This window comes from Pleurodeles waltl, chromosome 1_2 (genome assembly GCF_031143425.1).
Source record: "Pleurodeles waltl isolate 20211129_DDA chromosome 1_2, aPleWal1.hap1.20221129, whole genome shotgun sequence".
In the NCBI taxonomy this organism is placed as follows: Eukaryota; Metazoa; Chordata; class Amphibia; order Caudata; family Salamandridae; genus Pleurodeles; species Pleurodeles waltl.
The window spans coordinates 152,079,099-152,094,646 of record NC_090437.1 but is presented as its reverse complement, the minus strand read 5'-3'; the positions used below and the strand labels follow the sequence as shown (position 1 = coordinate 152,094,646).

At 44.9% G+C, this 15,548-nt stretch overlaps 1 protein-coding gene across 1 annotated transcript in view; it reads right to left on the bottom strand.

Moving 5' to 3' along the window:
* SCARB2 (scavenger receptor class B member 2) overlaps positions 1-15,548 on the bottom strand; it is a 420,920-nt gene that overhangs the window by 154,263 nt on the left and 251,109 nt on the right. Inside the window, exon 5 of the mRNA XM_069236840.1 lies at positions 10,755-10,846. Coding sequence (XP_069092941.1) covers positions 10,755-10,846 — 92 coding nt within the window. The remainder of the gene's footprint in view (positions 1-10,754; positions 10,847-15,548) is intronic.

The following is a 15,548-nucleotide window of genomic DNA, read 5'->3' as shown; positions in this document are numbered from 1 at the left end:
CATGTGCTTATGTAAAGCTCTATAATGAATTTGAGCTATAGAAGTTAGAGTGAGACCTGCAATACAGAATGGTTGCCATTGCAGTCTCTGCTGGGAAGTAAGCAAAGGCCCTTGTTATTGAACCAAAGATCCAAACTTTTAATGAGGGGTTCACATAAATCAGAATGCTTGTAGGTCATCTGGGCATAATTTAGTCAAAATCACCCAGTGTAAGAAGAGCATGGGGGTAGGTCATCATACACCTATGAATTGGCCAGGAGGAAGACTAACCGCACAATGCAGAAACTAAGAGAGTTTCAGCTTCACTATACACAGTTTTCCGAGTAGGCATCTGAATGAGAGCCTTGAACCAGATGGGGTGCTTTAATCTGATGTTTGGGTGGTCTGTTTCCGGCTCATTTTCCATGAGACCTTGCGAGAGGCTGAATGTAGCTAAAGAAAGGCGATAGTACAGGTGTGGGTGCTTGATTATCTCTAGGTGCCATCCCCGAGGTTCGGTGGAGTTACAGGGTAAACCAAAAGCTTTAAACAACTATAAGGGCTGCAGGTGGTGGATCGAGGAACCAAAAAAGTTCTTAAAATCACTGAAAGTCATTAGAGAGGGGCCTGGGATGATACAATGGGGCTCCCTAATCCCTGAAGGGACAGTTGAAATTCTGAGGTGTGGAGACTGTCAAGAAACAGCCTTCTACAAGCGGCCGGTGCAATGCGCAGCGTAGCCACGCAAGCGTTTCCATGCTTGCCTGAACCACCAAAATGCGTGGTTAAGGCACAATGCATATGCATTATGGTTAAGGCACAATGCATATGCGTGGTTCAGGCACACAGCATGTACAGCAGGGAGAGGAATGCGGCAGTGGGGTAAGTGGGGCTGGGACAGGTGGGGGAATTTTTAATGACAGGGTGGGATAAGGTTTGGAGTTCAGGGCGAGGGTACAGGGATCGGTGTAGACTTTAGGACAAGGTGGGCTAGGTTTTAGGGGTCAGGGGTAGGGGATCAGGGTCGTTTTTAGAACAGGGTGGGTGTAGGAGGCTGGCCAGGTTTGTAGTGGGTATCAAAGGTACACACACCTTAAAACAGGTCCAGTTATCCCTTATTAGTGAGATGTAGTCAGTGTCTAGAAGCCCGGCTGTCTAGAGGTAGCTGCAGGCAGAGCAGCCGAGGCTGAACTGGGAGACATGCAAAGCTCTTGCAATACCACTGTAGACACACAGTACTCAATATAGTACTTTATTTTATATTATTTTAGTCACACAATGCCAAAAATACTTTGGAGAATATACTCCCTTAGGAGGTTAGTAAATTACACAATATATACACTAGTAACCAAAAACAGGTAAGTAAATAGAAAATAGTGCAAACAGTGAAAAACACAATAGGTTGCAATGGGCCTAGGGGGAACACAAACCACATACTAAAATAGTGGAATGCGAAAGTCTGTTTCCCACCTAGGCAAGTGTAGTGTGTAGCGGGACACTGGGAGTGTAAGAAAACACCAAAGGTAAGTAAAATACTCCACCCAGAGCCCAGTAAAACAGGAGTAAAACACAGCAAGTTTCCTAAAACACACTAGAAGTTGTGTTAGAAGATAATGCAAGCACCAGAAGAGACTGCAAGACACCAACGATGGATTCCTGGACCTGAAGACCTGTGGAAGAAGGGGACTAAGTTGAAGAAGCACTGAAGAGTCCAGGGGAGAACAGGAGCCCCTGCTACCCCGGATGAAGGTGCAAAAGAGGAACCACTTGCACCAAAGAAGACAGGTAGAAGGTGCAGGTGCAGAAGATGTCCCACACCGGATGGATGAATGCAGTCCGGTTTGCATCGCTGGATTCTGCCGAAAAAAGCCTTGGCTCACGCAAAATATGCGGTTGGTGAAAAATGGTGCTGCCCGGAACCAGGAGGGACCTGGTGGCCTCTACCCATGAGGGGGAAGCAGAGGGTGCTCTCAGCAACTCAGAGAGCCCTCAGAAGACCAGGCAGCACCCACAGGAGTCCCACAGCATGGGGACAAAGGAGTTGCTGGGGACCTAGGCTAGGCTGTGCACAAAGGAATTCTTGGAAGAGCGCACAAGAGCCTTAGGATCTGCAAAACACGTGGTGAACAGGGGTACTGTCTGGCACAGGAAGGCAAGCTCTTACCCCCACCAAATTTGGACAGCTGGACCTTTGGACAGTCAGGGTCACATTAGTCCTCTACCTGTGTTCCCGGATCCACGCTAGTCGACAGAAGAGGGGACCCAGAGTACCGGTCATCACTGCAGAGGGATGCCTGCTGAAGCAGGGAAGTGACTCCGTCACTCCACGGGAGATTCCCTCAATTCTTCTGGTGCAGGCTGAAGACAAGCAGTTCTCTGTGGATGGACAACCTGGAAACTGTTGCATTTGCTGGCAGGAGCTATAGCTACAGATTTGCAGAAGTCATCTTGGATACTTTGTTGCAAGTTATAGAGTTCCTGCAGCAGTTCTGCGGTTGATTCGATGGTAGAAGGTGAAATAAAGGATGCAGAGGAGTCCTCAGAGGGGATTGGTCACCTAATCAGGTAAGGACCTATCAGGAGGGGTCTCTGACATCACCTGCTGGCACTTGCCATTCAGATGCTCTCAGCGTGCCCCACCAACTTGGAATCCAAGATGGCATAACCCAGGGACACTCTGGAGGAGCTCTGGGGCACCACCCCTGGGTTGGTGATGGAGAGGAGAGTGGTCACTTCCCTTTCCTTTGTCCAGTTTCACGCCAGAAGAGGGACTGGGGGCCCCTGAAGCGGTGAAGACTGGCTTATGCAAGGAGGGCACCATCTGTGCCCTTTAAAGCATTTCCAGAGGCTCTGGGAGGATACCACTCCCATGCCTGTAATGCCTATTCCCAAAGGGAGAGGGTGTAACACCCCTGTCCCAAAGGAAATGTTTTGTTCTGCCTTCCTGGGATTGAGCTGCTCAAGACTCAGGAGGGCAGAAGCCTGTTTATGAGGTGGCAGCAGTTGGGGCTGCAGTAAACACCTCAGAAGGCTGGTATGGCAGTACTGGGGGGGCCATAGTGGAGCCCCCAGAGTGCATGGAATTATGCCACCAATACGAGAATCAGTATTGGGGTACAATTCCCAGTTGTTAGGCACCTTATATGGCCATATTCTGAGTTACCACTGTGAAGCTATATATAGGTATTGACCTATATATAGTGCACACTTATAATGGCGTACCCGCACTCACGACGTCCAGGAAAAAGGGCCTGGACGACATGTGGGCACCTCTGCTATAGGTGACTTATAAGTGACCTGGTGCAGTGAAAATGGCGGTGAAATAGTGCTTGCACTATTTCACACAGGCTGCAATGGCAGTCCTGATGAAGTGTGTGTATGGGCTCCTTAAGGGTGGCAAAAGAAATGCTGCAGCCCATAAGGATCCCCTGGAACCCCAATGCCCTGGGTACCTAGGTACCATATACTAGGACTTAGAAGGGGGTCTAGTATACCAATTCGGAGTAAAATAAAGGGTTACCAGTATGTAAGTACAAATTTGGAACCAGATAGAGCATATGCACTGGAGTTCTGATTAGCAGGACTCCAGTGACACAGTCACGCATACTGACGTGTAGGGCACAAACTATAAGCACTGGGGTCCTGACTAGCAGGACCGTAGCGACACAGTCAAAACACACTGACAAACAGGGCAAAAATGGGGGTAACCATGCTAGAAAGTGGCTAATGTCTCACAGTGGGGTAGGTTTTATGGTTTAGGGAGGGGGCAGGGGTTTAGGGTAGTTTTTAGGACAGGGTGGAGTACTTTTTAGGGCGGGAGTCAGGGTAGGGTTTAGGGCAGGGGTGGGGGACTGGGGTAGTTTTTAGGACAGGGTGGGGTAGTTTTTAGGACAGGGTAGGTTTTAGGGTGGGGGTTGGGGTTAGTTTTAGGACAGGGCAGGGTAGGTTTTAGGACAGGGCAGGGTAGCTTTTAGGGTTTAGTATGAGGGGTTGGGGCAGTTTTTAGGGCAGGGTAGGGTTTACGGTTTATGGCGGTGGTAGGGAAGACGGGGTAGTTTTGTGGACAGGGTGGGGTCGTTTTTAGGACAGAGTAGGTTTTAGGGTTTAGGACAGGGGTTGGGGTAGTTTTAATAACAGGGCGAAGTAGGTTTTAAATCAGGGTAGGTTTTAGGCTTTAGGGCGGGGGTTGTGGTAGTTTTTAGGACAAGGTGGGGTAGTTTTTAGGGCAGGGGAGGTTTTAGGGTTTAGGGCAGCAGTTGGGGTACATTTTAGGACAGGGCTGGGTAGGTTTTAGGGTTTAGGGTGGGGTTGGGGTACTTTTTAGAACAGGGTGGGGTAATTTTTTAGAACAGGGTAGGTTTTAAAGATTAGGGCGGGGCTGGGGTTCAGGGTCGTTTTTAGGACAGGGTAGGTTTTAGGGTTCAGGGCAGGGGGTAGGGTCGTTTTTAGGACAGGGCAGGGTAGTTTTTAGGACAGGTTGGGGTAGTTTTTAGAGTTTAGGATGGGGTCAGGGTAGGGTTTAGGGTGGGGATGGGCGGTAGGGGTCGTTTTTATGATAGGGTGGGGTAGTTATTAGGACAGGGTAGGTTTTAGGTTTGGGGGTGAGGGTAGTTTTTAGAACAATGTGAGGTAAGTTTTAAGACAGGGCAGGGTACATTTAGGGTTTAGGGCAAGGGGTTGTGGTCGTTTTTAAGACAGGGTAGGGTAGGTTTTAGGCTCCGGGCGTGGGGGCTGGGGTAGTTTTTAGGACAGGTTGGGATAGGTTTTAGGGTTCAGTGGGAGGGTGGAGCGGTTGGAGTAGTTTAAGGACAGGGCAGGGTAGGTGTTAGGGTTTAGGCGGGGTCAGGGTAGTTTTTAGGACAGGGTAGGTATTTGGGTTTAGGGATCGGGTGGGGGGGTCGGGGTAATTTTTAGGATTGGGTGGGTTTTAGGGTTGAGGGCAGGGGGGTCAGGGTAGTTTTCAGGATAGGGCAAGGTAGCTTTTAGGGCAGGGTAGGGAGTCAGGGTCGTTTTTAGGACAGGGTAGAGTGGCTTTTAGGACAGGGTAGGTTTTAGGGTGGGGGTGAGGCGGGTCGGTGGGAGGTTTGTATCACACATCCACAGATGACGTTACCACACATACCTTTACTTAGCATGCTTTTACAACAAAATTTATTGTAAAGACATGCATGGTAAAAAAACAGTCGTGGCAAAGACGCTGTCTTGGTTCCACCACGTTAAGTCATGCTGGGTTCTGCCTTGCGTGGTTATGTCATAAAACCGTGACTTTCTAGTTCTCGCTCTGACTCATCAGTAGCATGATGCAAAATGAAAAATCGGGGTGGCAACCCACTCTAAGTGAATGAGTAGTAAATAAGCTAAGCACGTTGGTGATGATACAGCTCTAGCTTTCTCAGGATAGGTGTCAACTGTTCAACAATCACACTGCTGGCACTTAAATTGTCCATAAAACAACCCAAGCTGTGTAATAAATTAAACCTGTGAATACTTTATCCACAAACCATTTGCCAGTCTCTTCTATAGTGTTGCACGCAAGGTATTATTAGTTCTCAATTGTCATCATATCCTCCAGTGGCTAGGGGTAGCAATTGTGCGTGTCCCTTTTTAGTAACTCGAGTGTTTCTGCTTTCGCACTATCAAACTTGCAGAAATGTTCAATCGACCTGGGATGAGATGTGGCCTGGCAGCGGCTCACTTTGGAACTGGAGGACAAGGCTCAAGTTCCGACTACGGCTCACACAACTGTATGATTCTGGGCACATCATTTAATCTTCCTGCGTTAAAAAAACGTTTAATTTAATATGGAGCTTTTGTAAAGTGCTATCTTGAGTTTGCGCTATGTAAAACTGCAAACGTTAAGCAGATTACATTGAATCCCATTTGTGCCTGCAGGGTTACCCTCTTATTATTGTAGCCTTCTACATTATGTAACCTCTGTTGTTTTACACGCACCGGCCTTATTGGATAACAACTGAGAAAGTTGAGCAATTATCCTCAGGCTACCCTGAGATAAACGATCTATAAACAGAGCTGTCCCTCGAATAACATGCTTGTTGAAGATTCTTAAGACTGCAGAACAGTTGAGATTTGTAACAGCCAAAAGAGAAAAGAGATAGGTCTTCCCTTGCTTTGAATTCCAGTGTGAATAGATTTGTCAGATTTTGACCCAGTCCAAGAAGGAAAAACAGAAGAAGGAAAAAGAGAAAGATAGGACAAAAGTAGAAAAGAAAGCATGGATGAGAGGGAACCTGCAAAAAAAAAAAATAGTGTGTCAGAATAGGTGTGAGAGGGTGTATCTGGGTGTGAGAGTGGCTTGCATGTAAGGGACAGAGATGAAAGCTTCGTTTTTTGACAGCGGGACCTGTTTGACAGTGTTTGCTGTGGCTTGGCTGCAGCTGCAATGTTGTAGGCAAGCCACAGCAACCAGCTATGTCCCGTGGGTGGGCACCCCGGGACATAGCAGGATCCAGCCCTGAGGGGTGGTGGTCCACAGGGCCATCAGTGGCTCCTTGAGGGGGGCAGGGCGACCCCCTTCAAAAAGATATGGACCCATGGAGGTGGTGATCCCCAGGAACCCCCTTCACTATTTTTTTATTTATATCCCGGGGAGGTGGTGACCCCCTGGGCAGCGGGAAGGGGAGGGAGGGGGATGGAAGGGCAACCCCAGCACTAAATGCTAATAAAGCCCAGGGGAAATGGTGGCCCCCGGAGTGGGTGGAGAGGCCGGGCACCCCCCCCCCCCATTTATTTTAGACAGCCCCGGGGACGTGGCGATCCCTGGGATAGCGGGGATGGCGGATGGCCCCCTGCTTCTTAAATAATTGAAGTCCCGGGGAGGTGGTGGTCCCCAGGGCTGAGGTGGAGGCCGACAGACCTCCCTCACGCCTAAAAATTACTTTGCCCCAGGGAGATGGTAATCCCTGGGGCACGGGAGGGGCTGTGCACCCCACCCACATAATTTCCATTTCGCTCTGAGGAGGTGGTGGTCTCCAGGGCTGCAGGATGCCCAGAAGCCCCCCCCCCCCACAAAAAAAAAAAAAAAAGAATGCCCCTGGGACTCAGCCTACCTGGGACCTCAATATACACGAAGGGCGGGAGCCTTTGCTTCTTTTTTTTCCGTCAGATTGACGGATCTGCCGCGTATGCAGCCTAACATTTTTTTAAAATACTTTATGCCCCGGGGGAAGAGGGGTGGTTTGGCGGCAAGGGGGCTAAGGGCCCAGTCAGGGTTTCTGTACCCAGACTGCTTTCTTTTTTTTTTAAACATTGTTTTCTAGGTCTCGGTTAATGGTTCCCAAGATGGCTGCCAACACTTCCAGGTTTATATTCAAATTTGTTTTCCCCTTAATTCCTGAACGGATTTACACCAAAACAAAAAAGGTCACTTTCTGGATCAGGACCTACCTTTCTGTTAAATTTTGTGTAATTCTGTCCAGTATTGTCGGAAATCCCTGTGGAAAAATGAATGGGGAAAACATGTTTTGGAACTCCCCTTTTTTCTTGGCACTCAACTGGATCACCCCAAAACTTTCCAGACAGCTGCTGACGTGATTGGCAAATTCTTTTGGAACGTTTTGTGAAGATTCATAAAGTGGCGCCAAAGATAAAGGCAAGTAAAAATATGCTTTTTATATAGGAACTAGGTCCTAATTATAACTACCTGGTGGTGACCACCACTAGGCAATAAATAAATAAATGAATAAATATATATATCACTGAAAAAAATCAAAGGTTACAGGGAAGTTATAGTTAGGTTCTGATTTTACTCACACAAAATCATAGAAATTCAGCGGTTATAGTTATGGTTAACTCAAGCCCTAAGGGAACTATAACTTACGCCCTGCCACGCACAGTTTTCTCATCAATAATTTTATTGCGAATGTTCCAGTAATAATATCAATTAAGCCATAGCTGTCATCAGTTATATAATATGTGGCATAATTAGCTGTGCATGGCGAAGGTACAAGTTATACTTACCTTAGGGTGCAAGTTATAGCTATTTGAGTTAGCCATATATACAACTGCTGAATTTCTAAGGTTTTGTGCAAGTACATTTAGAACCTAACTATAAAGTCCTGGTAACCTTTGTTTTTTCTGTGAATTTCTATGTTTTTTAAGCACACACACAAATATAATAAGCGCTGTGCACGGCCTTTGGCTGTGAGCAGTGGGGGTTGGCTGCCCGGCGGCCAACCCTCCTACATGCACCCAAACCCAAGCTGCGCACGATCTTCGGCCGTGCGCAGCATAAGGCTGTATGCAGTGTTTTTTTTTGTTTTTTTCTCTGGATCCATGGATCCACATGGCCGGGCGAAAAAAAAATTGGGCAATTTTTTGCCCACAAAGGGTCCTTCACGGACCCCTCTATGTGTCCTCTGGAGTCAGGATACCTATATCTGACCCCTTATATATATAAGTACTCTTCCTTTCCTACCCCCCAGCCAATGCGACAAACTAAATGCTGGCCACAACTTTTCTGTCTGGTTGCGGCCAGCCAATCATGCCTTGCTTTTCCCCCTGGGGTCTGAGTTCGGATCTGTGAAGGATTTGCGTCCCTATATATCTATATTTTTTAAACTCTATTATCTCCAAAACTACTGAAAGGGTTTACACTAAATCACAAAAAACATGCTTTTTGGACCAATAGCTAGCTTTTCAGCTAAATTTGGTGTAATTCCGTCCAGCGGTTCGCACTATACTGATGTTAAAAATCCCTACGGGAAAATGCATGAGGACAACACGTTTTGGGCCACTCCCCCTTTATTTCGGCCTCTGCTTGAAGGATCACCCCAAAACTTTCGAAACAGCTGCTGCACCGACTGAAGTATAAGTTTTGAAAATTTGCGAAGAGGCCCCAGGGAAGGTGGTGGTCCCCAGGGCTACAGGGGTAGGGGCGTCCCTCCCCCATTTTCTTAGATATTAGTCCTGGGGAGGTGGTGGTCCCCGGGGCTACGGGGGACCGGGCAGTCCCCCCGTATTTACTTAGATGTTTTCCCTGGGGACATGCCAGTCCCCGGAGTGTGGGCAGGCAGGCACCCCCACCCCTTTCAAAATTTCAATGCCCCCCGGACCTGGCCTACCTGCTGGCTTCACTGAAACGGGGAAGTCTGCACTTGATTTTTTTTTTTTTTGCAGATCTGCCACGACTCCTGCCAATTTTTTTTTTTAAATGCTCTTTTGTTTGGGAGGAGGCAGCTATCTTTCTGCCAAATTTGGTGTAATTCTGTCCAGTGGTTCTGGCACGATTCCTGTGCAAAATCCCTACGGAAAAATGAATGGGGAAAAGGGGTTTTGGAACCCCTCCTTTTTTTTTTCCAGTTCCCGCTTGACGGAGGATCACCCAGAACTTTACGGACAGACGCTGAAGTGAGTGTTGCGTAGTTTTTAGGAAAATTTCATGATGATTCATCAAACGCTTTTTCTGTAGAAAATAGGTCCTAACTATATCTACCTAGTGACAACCGCTAGCTAAGAGATATATATATATATATATATATATATATAAATAAATATATATATATATATATATAGATATAGAGAGAGAGAAAGAGAGAGAGATAGAGATAGATAGATAGATAGATACATACGTACCACTGAAAAAAACAAAGGTTAGAGGGAAGTTATATTTAGGGAACAGAATTAAGCCAACATTATAAATTCACTTTAAAAAAAACGAAGGTTACAGGGACCTTATAGTTCTGTTCAGATTTTACACACGCAAAAAACACAGAAATTCAGCAGTTATATTTATACTTAACGTCCCTATAACCTTCGTTTCCATGAAAAAAGCATATATGTATAGATATATAATATATATATCAGTTCTAAAACTTCTTGGCAGTTGTGAATGATTACAAAAAGGATAACAGCTCTACAAAATAGTGCACTATTAAGAACTTGGAATGTATTTACACAATGCCAGCATGATTAAGATTATGTACTGCAGTGAAAAGGATGTAACAATATGGTGCACTATGGGAAATGTAGTTGGTGATTATCAAGTTACATGGGTCACAAGTTAAAAGCACTGTCTTTACGGACACCTGCATCTACTTGCCCATGGGGGGGGGTTGTGTTAATGTCATTAATTATATATTACTCTGCATAAAAAATAGGAATTCACTAAGAAAACCAAATATAACAGGGGCGTCATAGTTAGTAGTTAGGTGGACGTTTTACTCATACAAAATACTAGAAATTCACCACTTGTAGTTATACGTATCTGGAGAAACTATAACTCTATTTAGTCCAAATAGGGGTAGTCCCAATAGAGGAGAAAAACATACAAAGAACGTGTACTGAAGGTGTTAGTGGTTGCACCATGAGCAAGAATTTGGGAAGTAGACAATGGCACAACATCAGAATTCACTAATTTAAGAAGAAATTTACAGTGAGGATACAGAATAAGGTGAATATCTCATAACATAAGGGAATGTTACTCATTCATATTTTCACATCTCAAGAGGGAATCTTTCATCAAATAATAAACAATGAATAATACTGCCCACCTGCTGGATCTTGGAGCACTTACATAAAATCCAATCACAAATGAAATTACAAAGCCTTTAAAATGTTATATAATACTCATTCAAGTGTTCATCATTGAAAAAATGTCATGACTTTGCTCTCATTGACACCCCAAGATGCTGCAGACTTGTCCTAGGACCCACTCATTCTTTTTCTCCCACTCATATACATGGCCAGTGCCAAGTGGACCCTCATTCCATCTAGAGCGTCAGAAGACACGTGACTGCAGGTCTGACCGTCGTACTTACTGTTGCCCTCGCCATTCCACAATTCTCGAAACATCCTGGTACTTATCTGCGCCACTGAAGACGACGTATTCATCATCGTGTGTAGCATTCATCTGTAAAGGGGGAAATATGTTTTTATTCTAAGAGTTCACGTTGCTGGTTTTTTAAAACTATCGTAGCACAGAAATCTGACAGGAATAATACTCCATCTTCTCAAATGCTTTATTTAATATTTCAAATATGACTTAATATTCCTGCTATTTGCTATTTTTATTTATATATTAATCGATTCAAACAGATAAGAATAACTTTCATTTATCATAATTCAATGGCGTATGCGTAACCATTAATCAGTGAATTAAAAGTGTATATTTTGAAGAAATACACACATTTTATAATCATAGTATAACAACCTACCATCGTAAATTAAATATATTTCTTTCATTATGCGAAATCGAAATCTATGACGTATCGAGTTTGCATGCTAAAGCTTTATTAGGATATTCTAGGTGAGTGGGGCAATCAACAAACTAAACAGAATTTTTCATAAATTGAATTAAGTGAGACTAGTCTTTACCCTCCCCCCCAAAAAGACACATTACTTGAGCTGCTTATTAAAGAAAGGTCACCCAGACACACAGGGAAATCCAAGGGTAAAGGGCTCTCCATAAACAGAAGGTACGTCACGCACTGGCTTCAGGAATGTTATAGGATTATGTCTAACAATGTGGAGTAAGTAGGGGATGAGCTAGGCTCCTACTCTTCTGGTAGAATCAGCAGGCCTTGCAGCACCGCTTCCATCCTGGTGAGTCCAGTCCTGCAGAACAGGCAGCTCTGCTTAGTATAGGAATGGCACCTCCTCTGAGGGACAAGAACTGCGTAGTGCCGCTTCCCCTTTTCACCTATGTAGTTTGTAATCCATGCATATATGGCAACACTCTAGACCCAGCCCACTCCTCTTCTCTCAAAAGGATGAAAAATGGAAGTTGGCAGCTTCAAGTTTTGAGCGAGGGAAAGACTGGGCCATCTTCCACTTCTCTCATCATCACCAGTGGCATGTATGGGATTAAGAGAGATGCATTGCGCTTCCTCACACTGCTATGTTCCAACAACCAGGAACAGCAGGGTTAAGCTACATAGGATATGGATGAAGAGAGGCAGGTGAGTGTTTGAAAAGTTTCAACACTCCGTCCATCATCCTTTTCTGTTACTAAAATTGCCCTAAGTGGGAAGGGTACGCCCAGACGTGGGTCCCTTCCTTACTGTGCCACTGAATTCAAACTAGCCTGGCTGATGAAGGGTGATACCCTGAAACTGGTCCCAGAATGCTTGTTTCCGGTCCAGGGAGGACCTGGCCTGGCAGTTCAGGCTGGACTGTTCCCAGGGTCAAGACTGATTTGCATATGGCTGGGTCCAAACTGAGGTGGCATGGTGAGCAAAAAAACAATGGATTAAACCCAGATCTGTGAGTGGGGGTGAGTGTTTGAAAAGGGCCAACACTACGTCTATTATCCTTTTGTGTTGCTTCACTGGACCACATCATAAAGGAGCAGGGGGATTACATGGAGGTAGACACCTACTTGTAGCTAATTCGTGTAATAGTACGATACAGGATAAAAGGCTGAGGGTCCTTAATAATTAAATCTTGGTGCAGGCACAGACTGGGCTGCCTTGATGGGTCCTTGCAAATTACGTTGAATCTAAAAAAAAAAAGTGGGCATTCTTTATTTCCACTTTTCTTGCCTGGTGTGGATTTGGGATCATGGAGCACAAGCATCATTAATCTGATATCTGATGTTAGAGAGGCAGGAATCAAATGAGAAAAAAAGGCATATAGAATATTCACATTGTTTCAGACACCCTCATTTGGATGGAACAACGCTAGGGTAGACCAGGGTCATAGAATATTTCCTCCATTGTCCCCATTTCCTCCATTTGTCCCCAGGGACCTTTGCACTTTTTTAACAGGAGAAGTGGAGCCCTTGACCTGATCATATGTCCTGCTGCCTTGATTTCTCTTTCGAGTCCCGCAGAGAGGAGCACAGGTGGAATGTGGATACCCTGGCCACCACTTCTTTTGTAAGCATTCCTACCTTTTCTCCAAACATCCAGGCTCCACTTCAGGATTTGCAGTGAACAGACAAAGGTCATTCTCTTAGTCGCCTTTGGGCCCTCATGAAGCTCCCCTCCTGGCCCGTTCATGCGTGTGGTTAGAGCTGTCAGCCTGGAAGCTGAAAGGGCTGAGCTTCACTGCAGAGGTGTTCCTCCATGCCTAACTGCCTCCTTCACGACTTTCATCAGGGTTCCACTAGGAGACTGTGGGGGGTCTCTACTGTGCCCCCTTTGTATCAAGGTTCCAGGGATGAGCTTTGGCTCTCCAGAGCTGTGATGCAGGGCTACTATTACAGTTTTTCTAGGCCTTAATTTAGCAGTCTATTCTTACTGAGTATGTGAGGGCTGAAAGGGCACTCCTTAATTCCTTTACAAGTGGATATAATGTTCTTCTGTGAGTACTGTCCGCTCCTAATTCACTTTAAAGATGCTATGAAGTTGTTTTGGACAGCCTAGTATTAATTAGAATTGTGTGGAAGATGAGCAATAATGCAGTTTAGAAGGTTTACAGGTTATTAGTTATAGCCACTGTTAGTATGATATGGAGTGCCGAGTATGAGGAGAAGCGTTCAGTTTATATAAATTTTCTTAGAATACTAACTGTACAATACAGTGCAGCAAATTCTAACTGGAAGGCCTGGGAATTGGGAGCAAAAAAATGGACTTCCTTGCATTTTTGCTTTTACAAACCTGTCAAGAAGTCAGGTTTTTAAGAGCTGTTTGTAATCAGGAATTTATATATTTAGATTATTGCAAGTACTGTACTGTACTGAAGGTTTTTCTTTCCCGAAATAAAACCAAAATTAACTGTACTGAAATACTTTAATTCAATGTCTCATCAATGCATATGATCTTTTATTACTACGTGAACAAACTTACACTTTAGGCAATCTAATATCATCAAGGCCTTTGTAACAAAGGCTTTGAAGCTTATTTGCAGCTGGACTGAATACGATGGGAAGGAAATGTTGGCATTTAAAGATGGCATACAATTAACTTTCACTCAAGCAGTAACTTGTGACCGAAGTTTATTAACAAGGAACAACGTGGGAGGGGTGGCGGGGGCGACAGACACAAACAGGAAACTGAGGGACGGGCGAGAGGCTCAGTGAACGACAGTACGAGCCCATTCAAAGTACCACAGCCGCCACCAGGAGGAGCACAAAGGAGAGACACAGAAGAAAAAAGTAGTTCGCTCACATAAATCATACCGACAATCGTGCGATAATACATGTAACAGGGTCAGTCTGCAAGGCAGTAACAAAAACGCCAGTAGGCGGGACAAACGTAAAGCATTTACCAACGCCCTCAAGGGACTTTTAAAAGGCAAGCCCACGAACGAATGAAAGTAATGGGTGTGCCATGAGCGTGGTTAAAAGCCCTCAATACTTACAACAGGTCGGAAGCCCTTGTGTGCATGACCTACAAAGCAACAGGCTCTGCCTGACAAAAAGTTTCTATCCAATAAAGAATATGACAAGTTTGTGGTCACAGACATGGGATTTGGCTAGGCCTGTTGTATTAAACAGAACGAAAAAACCTTGAGTTAGCAAAGATGGTAAAAAGTGCAGATGGTATACACAAATAATTTTTGTAGTTACATATTGCAAATCAAAGAGCTTCAGCAACTTGGACGAAGGACGCAAGACTTCCTTGATTGGGGAGAGATGCCTGAGCGCTACCTAAACCATTAGGTCCAATGACTCAGTTGAAGCGTTTGAAGAGTCCAATCAACTGGCAGCATCACCACTACTTGAAATCCTGCAGCACCAACAGTTTGAGGTAGCCCATTGAGGTGGTTGCACGTCTGATGAATAATGATGAACACGCCACCAAGGCAAGATAGTTATCGCACCGCACAAGAAACTTTAAACACAGCAAAGTTCAATCTTCGTGCAACAGGACAACGTCTCTCGCAAGACTTATTCAGTAGTGTATCTGAGAGTAGCGCTGTCTTTCAGTCCACCCTGTACTTTGAGGCGCCATCAGTGAGCACCGCCCTCTTCTCATATGTTATTGAGGTATTCGCAAGCATGGGATGAAAAAATCAAATTCAAAAGAACCTTTGCATGTTTACAATAGTATTCTCATATTAGGATATCGTAGTAGTAGAGTACACACGTATGATGCTAAAACAAAAATTATTTATTTTATTTGCAGACCTCGTTAGGTTTTGATAAATAAAGCACATAGGGATTTTTGTGTGTATTTTTGATAAATGAAGCACATAGGCAAGTGAATTAGGCTGCTGAGTTGTTTCTGTCCACGAGCCTTGTATTGTACGTACTAATTGCCGACATGAAACAAATGTTATGTCAGGACCGGAGGCTCTGATTATGCTTCTCTTTCTATGCGTTAATAACTTTCAGCAGCTAATAAGAAAGACTTTCCCATGAAAACAAAAAATCCCATGAACCCACCATAACACCTGAACAACCATAGAGTCCAGCCCTATAAAACCTTCATGACAAAACATCTCTTTCTCTTTCATTGCTGCTCTGCAGCCAGTTAAGTAATTTTTCCCTTAGCGCGATTCATGTATTTTCATTGTTGTTACTGTTATTTACTTTGGGTGCTTCTCGCGCGCCGCTGATTGCCTTCTTATTGATTTATTTAAATTTAGTTTCATCTTTAGATGCTCTGGGTGGCTTGCCGCCCGCGTCCTGGTGGAGTCGGAGCTTTGTGAAGGGAGCTGGGATAGTG